The 14,310-nt window shown below is 49.7% G+C and overlaps 2 protein-coding genes across 2 annotated transcripts; one reads left to right on the top strand and one right to left on the bottom strand.

Moving 5' to 3' along the window:
• Window positions 1-3,167: 3,167 nt before the first annotated feature.
• KRP23_14578 (uncharacterized protein) lies at window positions 3,168-4,308 on the top strand (the record flags this gene model as incomplete). Its single annotated transcript, XM_067885416.1, has 2 exons — window positions 3,168-4,159; window positions 4,230-4,308. 2 exons carry the CDS (start codon window positions 3,168-3,170, stop codon window positions 4,306-4,308), a joined length of 1,071 nt encoding a protein of 356 aa, XP_067737593.1.
• Window positions 4,309-6,879: 2,571 nt separating this feature from the next.
• KRP23_14577 (Cellobiose dehydrogenase) lies at window positions 6,880-9,565 on the bottom strand (the record flags this gene model as incomplete). The annotated part of the gene is made up of 2 exons (XM_067885415.1): window positions 6,880-6,994; window positions 7,953-9,565. The coding sequence occupies 2 exons, from the start codon at window positions 9,563-9,565 to the stop codon at window positions 6,880-6,882; spliced, it is 1,728 nt and encodes a 575-aa protein (XP_067737592.1).
• Window positions 9,566-14,310: the final 4,745 nt, after the last annotated feature.

Raw genomic sequence — 14,310 nt, 5'->3', positions numbered from 1 at the left:
ATGGTGATCTTTTGCAGACATACCGATGCCAACGTATTCCAACATCTGGTACAAAAACGAATTTTGCAACGCGTAGTAGAACATTGCATAGGCCGTATTGTAGCTGAACGTAACCAAATGAACCATGAGAAGAATGAACCACCACGTAGCGAAACTCCACGGCCCGAGATCGACATATGATAAAGACTTGACTACTGCACGCATTTTGAAATTTCGACGTCGGAATCAGTTGTTTTTGTGAAAGGAAGACGAGTGCGCGTTATTTCTTCGGCTTGTGATCTCCAGACGAAAAGTGGACATGCGTGCGCTATTCGCGTCCTCAAAAGTGATGGGATAAAATTGTACTTTGAAGTATTCTGCTCTTCCTCGCAGTTGACTGTGTGTAAAATCACAGCTCGGTTTAACTTTGTTTCAGACGGATCCATCAAACGTAACGGCAAACTCAAGGCACAGCTGATAACAATAGACCAACTCTGGCTCAAAACTCGATGGTCGTTGAAGTGTAGCTGCAAACTCCTCCTCTCCCAGAACGATTTTGAGATCAAAAAGTCTCTCAGTTATTTTGCCAAAAAGTGCATTCAACGCGGATCTCAAATTCCCGTTCTTACTATTCACTGTACCACTGATACTCTCTTCCATGTTTGGAAATGGTCGCAGGTTTTTTTAAGAGTTAGCTTTAAAATAGTTGAGCAGCAAAATCGGCCTTTGGAGTAAAGGATATCGATGAGGTCCCTATCCTACTACTTTTAGCCCTCGCTGCTAATGCAAGCTTCACCCGGTTCCTTTCTCGTTAGAAACCCAGTCCACACATCGAAGTAACATGCCGAAGAAGCCGAAGGCCCCTGGGCTGTCGTTACAGTATGTGGACCTTCCACCGGGGATGTTCGCGATGTGGTGGTTCGTCTTGCTTGTTATACACTTGGCTACTTGCGGGTACAATGCGGCTTTTGCGCTGTTTTATTATGAACTGAAAGAGACGTACTTGTACCGCTGTCTCGTATACTCCGGAATCGGCATGCTGGCGAAGGACCATCCTGTCATTGCCAATGTGAATTCGATCATGGCTGCGATGCACGGCTGCTGTGCGTTGCTGATGATCGGTGGGTCGATCTGGCACCGTGAGCTGGTATTCTCCCCGTTGCCTGATGAAAACGCAAATTTGCCAACCAAGGGCTCGTTTAACGCGGTAAAAGGTCTAACCGCTGATGATAGAGTAGGTTCACGAATTGTGTCTATGAAGCGCCAATATTCGAGGATTTGGGGTCGGGAGGGACTGATGGGCGTAAATGGAAACAACTTCTACGTGATTTTGATAGCTCGTGAGCTTCTAGAAACGATTCTTCAGACGGTTCAAGCTTACCGGATGAGCTGGTATCTGCCCCGTATACTGCTCAATCGATTTTATTTGAGCTTGTTAGTGATGAACTGCTGGTCGTCCGTCTTCATCTATTCGCTACTATTCAAGCGGAATGAGGCTCGCAAACGATTCGCGTGTCTTGTTTCCGATTGTATTCTCGATCTTGTGTCGTGCATGGGCGTGCCGCTGATTGTCGTGCTGAGTTACCTTGGTGACTACGACGCTCATCTGACCGGCTTCCCATTGATATACTGGTACGATGATGTCTGGTCTGCTCGGGTATTGAACGAGTTTCAAATAGTTCTGGTAGTGTCGTGGTCAGACTTGGTGAGTCGAACAGTTTTTTCGCTTGGGTTGATAGCAACAACTACGAGCTTGAAGGAACTCCTACGAAAGGCTCCGAGAGGCAACAAGACGAATATCATCAAGATACCTATTCGACCCAAGAATGTGAAGACTATCAGTCCTATACTACCAGAAGTTGAGCTTGCAACGAAATTGGTCAAGGTTGGAGGTGGCGGATACAGCGGCGCAGGTCTGCGCTCACGTGGTGGATTCTTGCACCTGGCACACCTCGTTTTCGGCGTATGGGGGGTTCTGGTACTTGGCCTGCATATTCACGCATCTGTGCAACCCGAATTACCCCAATGCGCATTACAGGTGCATCCTTGGGCGATGTCCAAGCCAGCCTGCTACCTGGCCATCCTCGATTGCCACCGTCTCGGCATAGCCGGCGCAAAAGATGAAGTCGAGGCTAGATGGAGCGAGTTCGACAGATCCACCGTGGTCACACTCGTTATCCGCCACTGCACAGCGTTACAAGTGCCCGACTCGATCGGCGATTTTCACTTGACCACAGGAATTAAGATCTACAATTCGACCATCAACGACTGGGGAGAGACTGCAGCAGTCACGAATACCAACCACCCGGCGCTGATATGGCTTTACTTCGTCCGCGTTCATTTACCCGATGGCCGCCTGCCTGAGGGTGTTTTGGCTGCTGATTTCCCAGGAAACCTGTACGATCTTGAGTTCACCTACACGAATGTGCGCGAACTACCGGACGATCTCGACTCGAAGTGGCTTATCGGAACGACAGTTTACTTCGAGTACAGCGAACTCACGAGTGTACCACCTGTCCTCCTGCGGCTGGATCCCTACAGTATTTCGCTCATAGGCAGCCCAATTACAGAGATCCCCCCGGAACTCTTCGAGGTGCCAGACATGGTCTACATGTACATGGGAAGCAGTGACATCCAAGCGTTGCCACAGAACGTGACGAATCTGTCACCAGCACTAGCGTTTATCTTCTTTACCAACACGAACATCTCCTTCTTCTGGCCTTGGATAGATCCTCTGGTCGAAAGAAGTTTGGAGAATCCACGCGCTGCTTTGCTCTTGGGAGGAACGACCTACTGCTCTGAGCTCGAAAAGATCAAAAGTGGTGAGGCTAACGCGTTCAGTGTGTCGCCTTCGCCCGAGTATTCCGTGATTTTGACGGACTTCAAGGTCCACCAAGACGCGATTCTCCACACCGTCGACTGCGACTTGGATAACGCGGAGCCCGTGTATCCCATAGCCTTCGAGGACAGCATCAGCGCGCTGTGACGAACCCAGAAATAGTCCAATAGTTCAGATAGTTGAAATTTTTGGTCCGCTATTTCCCAATCACACAAACTGGACTATTTTCATGTCGTTGGCCACGCTTCGAGATATTGAGCAGCATCTGTCACTGGCAGTGGACGCTGCGCAGCGCCATCTCCAAGCAACATCCGCTCTCGATGGTTCTGTACCGTGTTCCCAAGACGCCATGGATCATATCCAGAGTCTCGCGGGTGAAATTGAGCGCCTACAGACGCACTTACAGTCCGTAGTAGCGAGCGCCTTGACTCAAACGAGACACAAACGCGTCTCCGTCACTGTCGAAGCTCTAGACGCGGCGATTCAAGGCCCACATATGGACGACACAGAAACGGAGACGGAGGACGACTCAATGGACCCTTCGCTGATAAATTACGCCCAGCAGGAGGCGCAACCCAAGCAGGAGAAGCTGTTCAAGTCACAGCCCGAACCTGTGACCAATGAGGAGTTGGCTGCGTCCTTGCAGCGCTTTGAGAACGCTACGGAGGAAGCTGCAGCAGCTATAGAGACAGGAAAGAGTCTCGTCAAGATCCCAATCGCTTTTGGGAATTGTCGGAAGACCTCCGCCAACGTCCTTTTGATACTCAAGAGACGAGAATTTGTGGACGACGCCTCTGCCTGTTTGTACCGAGATACATTGACCAAGTTAGCTCACATTGCAAGTGATGAACGTGCTGTTGGGCGTATCCAGGCAAAGGCGTTGACTCAGGTTATGGACCAAGTAGAGACGCTGCTGCGGCTAGCAGACGAGATTGACGGGACTCCCAGTGCACTCTCTGGAGCGGAAGTGCGGTCTGCTCAACTCAAGCTGGGGAAGTACGCAGAAGACAATGCAGATAGCAGGCTGACCAAGATGCACAAGTATGTGGAGAGCATACCGAAGCGAGGATTGAGTGGAGACCGCGTCGAAGGCCCCATGAAGAAGTTGATCTGTGACCTGCACCAAGAAATGAACATGTACCAGGCCTACCAGAAGTTTGGGCTGCCTCCAAGATCTGAGGAGCGTTGGGCGATCTTTACGGAGATTACAGAGACGCTCGGGGATTGGATTGGGCGTACAGCCATGACTGCGCAGCCTCCGAAGGTTCTGAAGCCCATGTTTCGAGCAGCGCAGAAGTTTCAAAAGGAATTCCCTGGTCGGGTGCCGTCGATTTTTCTGAAGTAAGTTGTGGTATGTTTCTGTTCGACTGTCTCCTGCAGGCATTATTAACGTTGGTACGAATGATTACAGGAATGCGGGAATGCGGCTACGTTCCAGTAGGCAGCAACAACGAGCTGGGCAGAAAGCAAAGGGCAAGAAGAGAAAGTAGAGCCGATTGCTGCAAGAGCAGGTAACGTTGTTCTGAGTTAAATGGTGACTCGATGGTGCACTACATTGATGAAAGCGTGGTGGGGACGACAGACACATATAAGCGAGCAGCCTTGAAGTCAGAGATCCAAAAGAAGTTCCTCGTTGTTGCCACCGATACAATGAAATCGAGATATCATCAGATTTCGGTTTTGCCAGTGAATTCCTGAACAAGCACAGATCGCGACGCTATAATTCCCTTTCCTCGAAGCCTACTTTTAGACGGGACCACGACATGCGTTGGAAACGTTTTCATTCTTCCTTCAGTGTTCTCAACACAAGTTTAACGACGAGCACCATGGCGGGAAAAGTGAAGTCTTTATCATCATCTTCACAGTATGTCGATCTCGCGCCATGGAGTTTCGCACTGTGGTGGTTTACCATCCTCGTGGTACACTTGGTGACGTTTGCGTACAACACTGCGTATGCTATGTTTTACTACGAGTTGCACAAGACCTACATGTACCAAACATTCGAGTATTTCGATATCGGAATGGTGGCGAAGGACCACCATGTCATCGCAAATGTGAATGCTGTCATGGCTGCGATGCATGGAATGTGTGTGCTTCTAATGATAGGGGGGTCACTTTGGCACCGTGAACTTGCATTCTCGCCATGGCGTGAAGGAGATAGCAGCTGCACTTCGAAGACTAGCAGGAGAGGCTCAGCCATAAAAGCAGCCCAGGTCGACAACACGGCCTCTCGATTGATGTCTGCCAAATTCCACACTGAGCGGGTCTATTCAAAAGTTTGGGGGCGTAAGGGTCTCCTCGGCGTAAACGGAGGCAACTTCCACGCCATCCTAATTGCCCGTGAACTCGTGGAAACAGCGCTTCAGACAGTGCAGGCTTATCGAATGAGCTGGTACCTTCCACGGATGCTGCTCAATCGATTTTATCTAGGTTTGCTCGTTCTGAATTGCTGGTCTTCAGTTTTTGTTTACTCGCTGCTTTTCAAACGAAATGAGGCTCGCAGACGTTTTGCATGTCTGCTGTGCGACTGCATCTTGGATCTGGTTTCCTGCATCGGTGTGCCATTGATCGTCGTGCTGAGTTACGCAGGTCAATACAACGCTCGGATTACTGGTTTCGACATGGAAAGATGGTACGATGAGGAGTGGTCTGCGCATGTGCTCAACGAATTCCAAATGGTCTTGGTGACTTCCTGGTCAGATTTGATGAGCCGAACCGTGTTCTCCTTTGGGCTCATATCCACGACGACAAGCTTAAAGGAGCTGCTACGAAGAGCTCCTACCGGGAGCAAAAGGCGAATTGTATTTGCTGCAGACAGTGTTAGAGTTCGTGACAAACCAACCCGCAAAAAAAATCCTCCTGACGCGGGAGGCCCAACGCTCGATGGAATTGTTGTAGCCCCCCAGAGACCAATCAAGGTTGGCGGTGGTAATTATGCTGATGCAGGCGTGCGCACACGTTGCGGGCGCATCCTGCTTCACTTAGTACACTTCATCTTCGGCTTTTGGGGGATTGTGGTGCTTGCGCTGCACATCCAAGCATCATTGCAGTATGAACTTCCACAATGCACCTTGCAAGTCCACCCCTGGGCAATTTCTGAGCCAGCGTGTTATTTAGCCGTTCTCGATTGTTATCGCCTTGGTATTACTGGCAACATGGGTGAAGTCAAAGCAAAGTGGAGTGAGTTTGACAGATCCTCTGTTGTTACGTTGGTCATCCGTCACTGTACTGAACTAGAAATTCCCGACATGATTGCTGAATTCCACCATGTGAGTGGTATCAAGGTTTACAACTCCAGCATCAATATTTGGGGGGCTGATGCGGCGATCTCAAATACGAACCATCCTAGCATTGGTTGGCTCTTTTTAGTCAGAGTCAACATGACCAACGGCCTGCTACCTGCAGGTCTCCAGTCCGCTGACTTCCCGTCAATGCTGTACGACATCGAGATCTGCCATTCAAATTTGCGTGAGCTACCGGAAGACCTGGACTCAAAATGGCTAATTGGAACGATGATATACATCGAGTATAGCGAGTTAACAAGCGTGCCACCGCCTTTGACTAGATTGGATCCGTACTATTTGGCATTGACAGGCAACCCCATTACTGAACTTCCTCCTGAAATCTTTGAGATCCCAGATATGCTGTACCTGGGTATTGGCAGCACACAAATCAACGAGCTGCCTCAAAATGTCACCAAACTGTCCCCAGTACTGTCTTTCATCTACATCACCAATACCAATGTGTCCTTCTTCTGGCCATGGATCGATCCGCTCGTCGAAAGGAAACTCGAAATGCCACGTCCGTTGCTCATGGGTGGGTCAACTTACTGCGCTGAACTTGAATCGATCACGAGTGGAAAAGCTGAAAGATTTAGTGTGTTGCCATCGTCCGAGTACTCGACGACGTTAATGGATCCGTCTGAGGCAAACCAAGCTGTGATTCTACACACAGTGAACTGCGAGGGAGAGTATGGGATACCGTTTTATCCCATCGCTCTTGAGGACGCGAATAGCGCGCTAGTCGTAGTGGTGTAAGGAGTGGTGAAGCCGTTGTCAGCGTCAACCACATTGCGCCGTGGAGTTTTGCAGATTGTGGTTCACTCTTTTGGTACTCCAAGTTACGTGATTTACCCGATGATCTCGACTTTGTTTGACACTACTGGAGCACAGCTCCCTGTAGAGTTTGCAGGTAACATCATGCCGTATCAGAGCTTTAAAAGCACGTAAATTCCCGAGTTTCCACTGGACATCGTAAGTCTTTTCCCCTCTCTATCTTTCATACCTTTATTTCACTGGGTCGATCGTCTTCACGGGTGGATCAACTTATCGAAAAAATATCATTTGGCCAGTTATCTTCCCTTTTTTGATTGATCCTAGTACGATGTCTTGACCGAACCTTTCAAATGACGCCAGACACAGCACCGGAGACCGAGTTGCTCGCTGCTTGTGCAGACTTGAGCCAGCACGTACCACCATTGTAGTTGGTCCACGTAAAGACTTTGCACCCTGACTTGCCACGACATATATCACAGCAGCTAGCTGCCGTTCCACTAAGGACATTGGAAAGATCATTCCCATTGAAGTCGACATTGTTCAAAAGGGTGCATGCCGAGGAGGAGGAACTGAGTTGAGCAGATCGTGCGCCGAGTTTCGTTGACGTGGACCCCTTAGCGCTCTTTAGCCAACAAGTACCGGTGTTGTAGTTGGTCCATGTGTACGCTGAGCACCCTGCTCTGCCCTTGCAAATTGCGCAGCACCCTTCTGCTGTACTGCTGAATACGCTACCCACGTCGTTCCCAGCGTAGTCAATGTTTTCTTCGATCGTAGAGCAGGAAGATGTTGACCCAGTTCCAACCAGTGATGATATCGCCCCACTTTTGATTTGCGTGCTTCCTCTGCCAGTTTTGAGCCAGCATGTGCCCGAGTTGAAATTGGTCCAAGTAAACGCCTTGCAGCCGCTGGTGGCAGCACAGATAGCGCAGCATCCACCGGCTGTCCCGCTCAGCTTGCTGGTCAAGTCGCTGCCGATATAGTCTACATCATTTTCCAGCGCAGGGCAGGTTGTACCGGAACCGCCAGTGTTCGCAGCAATATACGTCTTCACTTGATCAGCCGCTTCACGCCCAACGTACATGATGAAGCCGTAGGGATTGACTGTTCCATCCCGCATAGCACTCCCGTCGGCGACAAACACGTTGGTCGTTCCGATGACGCGCATCTTTTCGTCCGCGCAGCGATTGGCATCAGCGGCGTTGCTTGACGAGTAGCAGCTACCACCAAAGTGGTGCGTGATGAACCCTTTGTTGGCAGCTACCCAGTTCGCTACTGAAGTGTCATCGGATCCAGCGGAGAGGAATGTGGCACCTTGAGCTACCATTGCACTGACAGTACGCTGGGCATATGACTGCAAGGCTGCTAGGTCGCGACTCGTGCCAAAGTATGGGGTGCCTTCGTTGAACGCTTTCCAGTTGCCATTGCCATCAAAGCCCGAGATCGCCCTAGACTCTGGGTTGTTCACGTACAGGGCCAGCGTAAACGCGTTGGTGCGGCCGTAGAATTCACCAAATCCAGTGGTGAGGGTCGTCGACTGAAACTGGTAGCTGCGACCTTGAACGTCGTAGTTTTCATAGCTGATTAGTGTTGGGCCGGAGCTCGTCCAGGGCCCGGTGAAGCCCTGATTCATGTACTGGTTGACTGCCCAGCTCGGTTTGTTCTTGTACAGGAAAGAACTCATTTGAGGGTGCGAGAAAGAGGCAAACACCACGTTGGTGTCGAACAAATTCCTCCCGACGTTAGCATTCGTGACCCACCCAGCAGCCTGAGAGACACCAGCGAACCCATTGCGTCCATTGAGGAGGCCCAGCTGAGAACTAGGGCCAATGCCACTCTGAATCAGCACCTTCGGCGTACTCAACGCACCCGCAGCCATAAGTACAGCGCCTCGCGAGGACAGAAGTGCTTGAGTTCCACCATTGTAGACCACACCCGTAGCTTTACCCCCCGAGGCTCGGATAATGTAGTCAACCTTCGCTCCAGTAAGGAGTTTCACATTGCTTCGAGTACTCATGGGTCCCCAGAAAGCCGCAGCAGGAGTATCTCGCTTACCGTTCTTGAAGGTGAATGGTGCATGTCCAAATGTTTTGCTCTTGCTGTTGCGAGCTGCAGCGTCGTTTATGGTACGCTCAGTGTAGCCCTTCGCCAGTAAAGCCTTCGACACGATTGAATAACCTTCTTGAGTGTACCATATACCATCAGTAGACGGTTTGTCGGTATGGCCGTGGAGTTTCTCGTTCTCGTCCATCTTGGCCACCATTTGAGTCGCTGAGAAGGGCCACTGCATGTTGGTGACGTACGAGTCTGGCGGGCGGAAGTAGAGCGCTGCGTTGATTGATGAACAGCCACCCACAAGTTTGCCGAGCCACATGTAGCTGTCACTGATCCAGTCCACTCGGTACTGCTCATTGACGGAATTGTAGATGGTGTTATCGTACTCTCCGGGAATGTCGAACTTCGTGAGGCCGCGCCCTTGAGCGTAGTCAGGTGTGTCGGTGCCACCGGTTGCTGCGAGAGACTTGGGGCCAGCTTCGAGGATCAGGACAGAGACACTTGAGTCGCGCGAGAGGTACTCAGCAGCGACAAGCCCACCTGGTCCACTACCTACGACGATAGCATCGTAGGTTTGAGCTTTGGCGATATCAAACGCCAGCAAAGCACCGACCCAACAACTGATGCTTGGGAGGCGCATGAAGACGATTTAGAGACAACCGATGGATGCCCGAGGCGGAGAATCGGAGAATGGTCGAAGTTCACCTTCCGCATGAGTCTCTAGAGACCAGCTAACGAACGTCACATGGATGTAGCATGGCTACCCACGCTTGAAGCAGTTGCAACTCGTACCCATCTGGAGTTGAGAGACTCTTCCGTGGACTTGCACGTTACATGTTAGCACGAACACAAAAATCGGTCTGGACTTTCACCCGGGTTGACATAAGGACGTTCAGCAGAAAAAGGTGGGCGGGATGCCAGGAACTTAGTTTGTTTGTTGGATCATCGGCTATAGAAAGCATTCCCGCGATCCATGGCTGTCTGAGGGTGTTGAAGCCGTTTCTTGCACTGAAATCGTCGAAAATGTCGTGCCGTTTTGTTTTTTGGACAAGTAGGTGCAGTACCCATGGACTTTCAGCATCCCTTGGCGCCTCACCACGCGTACCTCAAGAGTAACAACGCTCACAAGCGTGCCCAAATGAAGCGCGTGTCGACTGAAGCGGAGCTCCTTATGTCCGAGTTTTCGGTAGAAAGAATGACGAAGAATCTAGAGGACGGGTCAGAAGGAATATCGCCTAGGGGAAAGGCTAGCACGAAGAAGCATGCAAAGCTACCGGCAACAGTATAGATGCTCTATCATTCAATACAGAACCTCAAACGCCTACTCAGCCCAAGAAACTCCCTCAAACTTGATCCTTCTTGCAGCGGCAAGGGGAACTAATCCACAACAATATGCAAGGCTACCATAGACAGAGGTATGTTGCCTGTAGTAGGTGGTTATATAATCACATAGTTTCATGTGTGACTATGGTAAGCAGGATACTGAAGTATTGCCAGGCTTATCGGTGCTCTGGAGATGTATATTCGAGGAGTAAGAATCTCATAAAATGCTCCAGCCCAAGATATGGTGATACATGTTCTTGGCGTCTTGCCGCAATAGGCTTTCATGTTTTATTAAGAAGACTAATCTTGAAAGCAATCGAAAGCTAAGGAGTTTAACTGAGATTGTCACCACAGCCTCATGGGAGGGTTCCTCTGAGCATCCAAGACCCACTAATGAACTGCATATTTGTAGCTAATAGTCTGCTAGAACTTTGCTGGAAACGCCAATCGCACAACTATTACGAATTAGAAAGCGTATGCCTTTCGATTGAATTATGAGCGAACTATCCTGTATCGTTGCTGCCATTGTTGTGATTAGTTCAATCCATTGGAAGAGGTAGAATTGAGCCTGGTGACTCTACCGACATTGGTCTCACGTGGAAATTACGACTGATCAGGATCAAAGAATACATACTCTGACAACTGTAAAATTCACCATTACAAATTGATAGCATTGTGCTCGTCCTCCGCGACTAACGGGTAGAGTGGACCAGAAATCCCGCTGACCGAGATGCTACAGTCCACCCAGGACGATATCAAACCACCAGGATTGGCTTTGGCTGGATCCATGAGATTCACTGAATATCTTGTCGACGACGGAGCGCTGAAAGTGTCTGCCAACCCGTTGGCAATCTTTTCCAGGTCTTTACAATAGGCAGAACCACCAGCAAGAATTGGCCTAGATACCCAGCGAGCGCTCTGACGCCCAAAGAGATCATCCGTCCACGGCCAGAAGTATGAAACATCTGTGCCGGGAATGTAGATAGAGGTGAGGGTTGAGGAGAGCTGCGTGACGTTCCACGGGAGTTCGTGGATTTTAGTGAAACCAATACCCAAGTCGGTCAAACCTTCAATCTCGAACACTTCAGGCGGCAGCTCGCTGATAGGATTGCCTATGAGGGATAAGTAGCCTGGTGCGATACGCATCACTGAAGCCGGTACCGTTTGCAGTTGACTATACTCGATAATAACGTATGACCCCAGCAGCCACTTCGTATCAAGATCATCCGGCACCTCACGTAGATTCGTAACGCAGAACTCGAAGTCGTACAGATTAAGGGGCGTATCACTTGATAAGAATCCGGCAGGGAGCAATCCGTCGGTCATATTCACACGAACCATCATCAGCGAAAGAAACGCTGGGTGGTGCGTATTTGTAATCGCAGCCGAAGCTCTCCAATCGACAATGGTAGTATTATAGATCTTGACGCTGATAAGTCGGTGGAACTCTTTGAAAATATCCGGTACGTCGAGCAATGGGCAATGCTTGATCAGCATCATTACCACAGTTGATCCGTCAAACTCGCGCCAGTTTTCATCAATTTCGTCAAGTCCACCCGATATACCGAGGTGGTTGCAATCCAGACAGACGAGGAAGCATGACGGCCTTGACACCGCCCACGGACGAACTTGAAGTGTGCACTGTGGCAAAGATGCTGAAATAGAAGCTTGAATGTGAAATCCTAGCACTAGCAGCCCCCAAATGAAAAATACCATATGCACTCCATGCAGCACGGCATGTGCTATGCGCCGCACCCACATCGTCAGACATACTTGGCTCCAACGACCCTCAGCAAATGCATTGCCAGAGCTACCGGGCACGAGTCCTTTTACTTTCCCAGAAATCCCACCTTGCATGGGCTTGGAAGGTTGGACTCCAATGCCACCCGTGATCTGTTTCACTTTCACCTTTTTGGTAACAATTAACGTCGAATTAGATACAACAACTCGACTATCACCCCAGGAAGATCGATACAACAGCTCTTTTAGGTTCGTCGTTGTCACTAGTAAACCGAGTGAAAAAATGACGCGGCTTACCAGGTCTGACCACGATACAACAGCCACCATCTGAAACTCATTCAGCGCTCGAGCAGCCCACACATCGTTGTACCACGGGTTTATACCAAAATCCGTAATCTTTGGATCGTACTGGCTCACATAGCTCAGCACCACGATACCTGTCACGCCCATGCAGGACATCAGATCCAGCGCGCAATCACATGCCAGACTTGCAAACCTCTTGCGAGCTTCATTACCTCGGAAAGGCAGGACGTGGATAATTGCTGATGACCAACAGTTGAGTATAAGACCCACCACGTAAAATCTGTTGAGCAGCATGCTTGGAAGTAGGAAGCTCATGCGATATGCTTGGATGGTTTGAAGCGTTGTCTCGACAAGCTCCCGGGAGATCAAGAGGACGTGAAAATACTGTCCGTTAACCCCTAGCAGTCCGTACCGGTTGGTCAGTGACAAAGTAAGTTTGGTGACACTGGTACGTAGAGCTAAATTCACACGACTGGAGCTTCTCGAACCTGTGGAGTTCCTTCGACTGAGGTCAGATGCAGTACGTGCACCCTCACGCACGGTGCTGGACCCACCCCATGGCGTGAATGTAAGTGTCCGAAACCACAAGGAGCTCCCAATCATAGAAACGATGCAGAGCCCGTGGACTGTAGACATCATCATATGAGCCACAGCGATGGTCGCATAATTGTCAGGAGGCATTCCAACGTGATAAAATACTAGATAGCGACACAGCATCGTTTCTTCCAAACGCCAATAGATGATGGCAAACGCAGCGTTGTAGCAGCAGGTAACTAAATGCACAGCGAGAAACACCAGCCACCAAATTCCAAAGACATACCACGATACGATGAGAATGTCTTCAGTTTTGTGTGCGTTCATGACGCACTTACAAAGCAATCCAAGTAAACGTTCAGAGGACGCAGAGCTGTTTGCAGAGTGGAGCTGCAGGTTGTGGACAGGGGTTTCAGGAATAACAAAATAGTTTAACAGAAACAGCGCACGCAGTATTAATATTGACCTATTTTTACTTGATGGGTCAATTTTGAGCTTGTGACTTGAGCAGCCCAAGCTATCGCGGACCGCTATATGTGTTCTGAAATCGCCGAACAAGGAGCTTCGACTTGTTTCTTATCGGGTGAAGTGCCGCGTTTTAGGTTCTCGGTTGCGAAAACCTTTCATCCCAAAGCTAAAACGAACCATTCGCCACGAGAGTCTCGGCTAGCGATATATCGGACAAAACGTGATTCGGTCTATCTTCGTTCCAACTCAATGACTCGTTGAGTCACAAAGTTCCTGACCATTACATACCCGTGGGGCGTGGAAGCTCAGCCGCAACAATGGAGTGGATTCATCGCAGTCGTCCGGTGGTGACCACGTGCTCTTTTTCGCTTGGGTGCAACTGGTACTAGGATTTTATATCCAAGCTTCTCTGCAACCGAGGCTGCCACAGTGCACGCTGCAAGCTCGCCCATAGGTTGTCTCAAGACTGTCCTGTCCCCTGTTGTGCTTTGATTGTCATCGACTTCAACTCGACAAATCTACATGAATTTGACTGGCCAACTCTTGTAATTATGCTCATTTAGCATTGCCCTTTACTGGACGTGCCTGACATTTTTATCGAGCTCCTCAGCATCAAGATTTATAATTCAACGATTGTTAAATAGAGAGAATCGGCTGCTATGACGAACACAAACTACTCAGCATTCCTTGCGCTCATATTGGCATGACTGACGGATTGCTACCAGCCGGATTCCAGTCGAGCGATAGTCCCGTCGGTCTTTTCGACTTTGAATTGTGTGTTGCCAACTTACGCGAGATTCCTGACGTCCTTGACTCTAAGTGGCACCTCGGTTCTATGGGTTTCATTGAATGTAGTCAACTCCGATCGGTACCAGCAGCCCCTGTACGCATGACCCCGGTCTATTTGTCTTCGGTAAGTAATTCTATCAATCAGCATCAACCAGAGGGTTTCGAGGTCGAAGGAATGACGGATCCGAGTCTCGGGTTTACTCCCGTTATCGAGCTCCCTCAAAAATT

The sequence above is a fragment of the Phytophthora ramorum genome (assembly GCF_020800215.1).
Source record: "Phytophthora ramorum isolate Pr-102 chromosome Unknown Phyram_PR-102_s0021, whole genome shotgun sequence".
In the NCBI taxonomy this organism is placed as follows: Eukaryota; Oomycota; class Peronosporomycetes; order Peronosporales; family Peronosporaceae; genus Phytophthora; species Phytophthora ramorum.
This window is presented reverse-complemented; position numbering and strand designations above follow the sequence as displayed.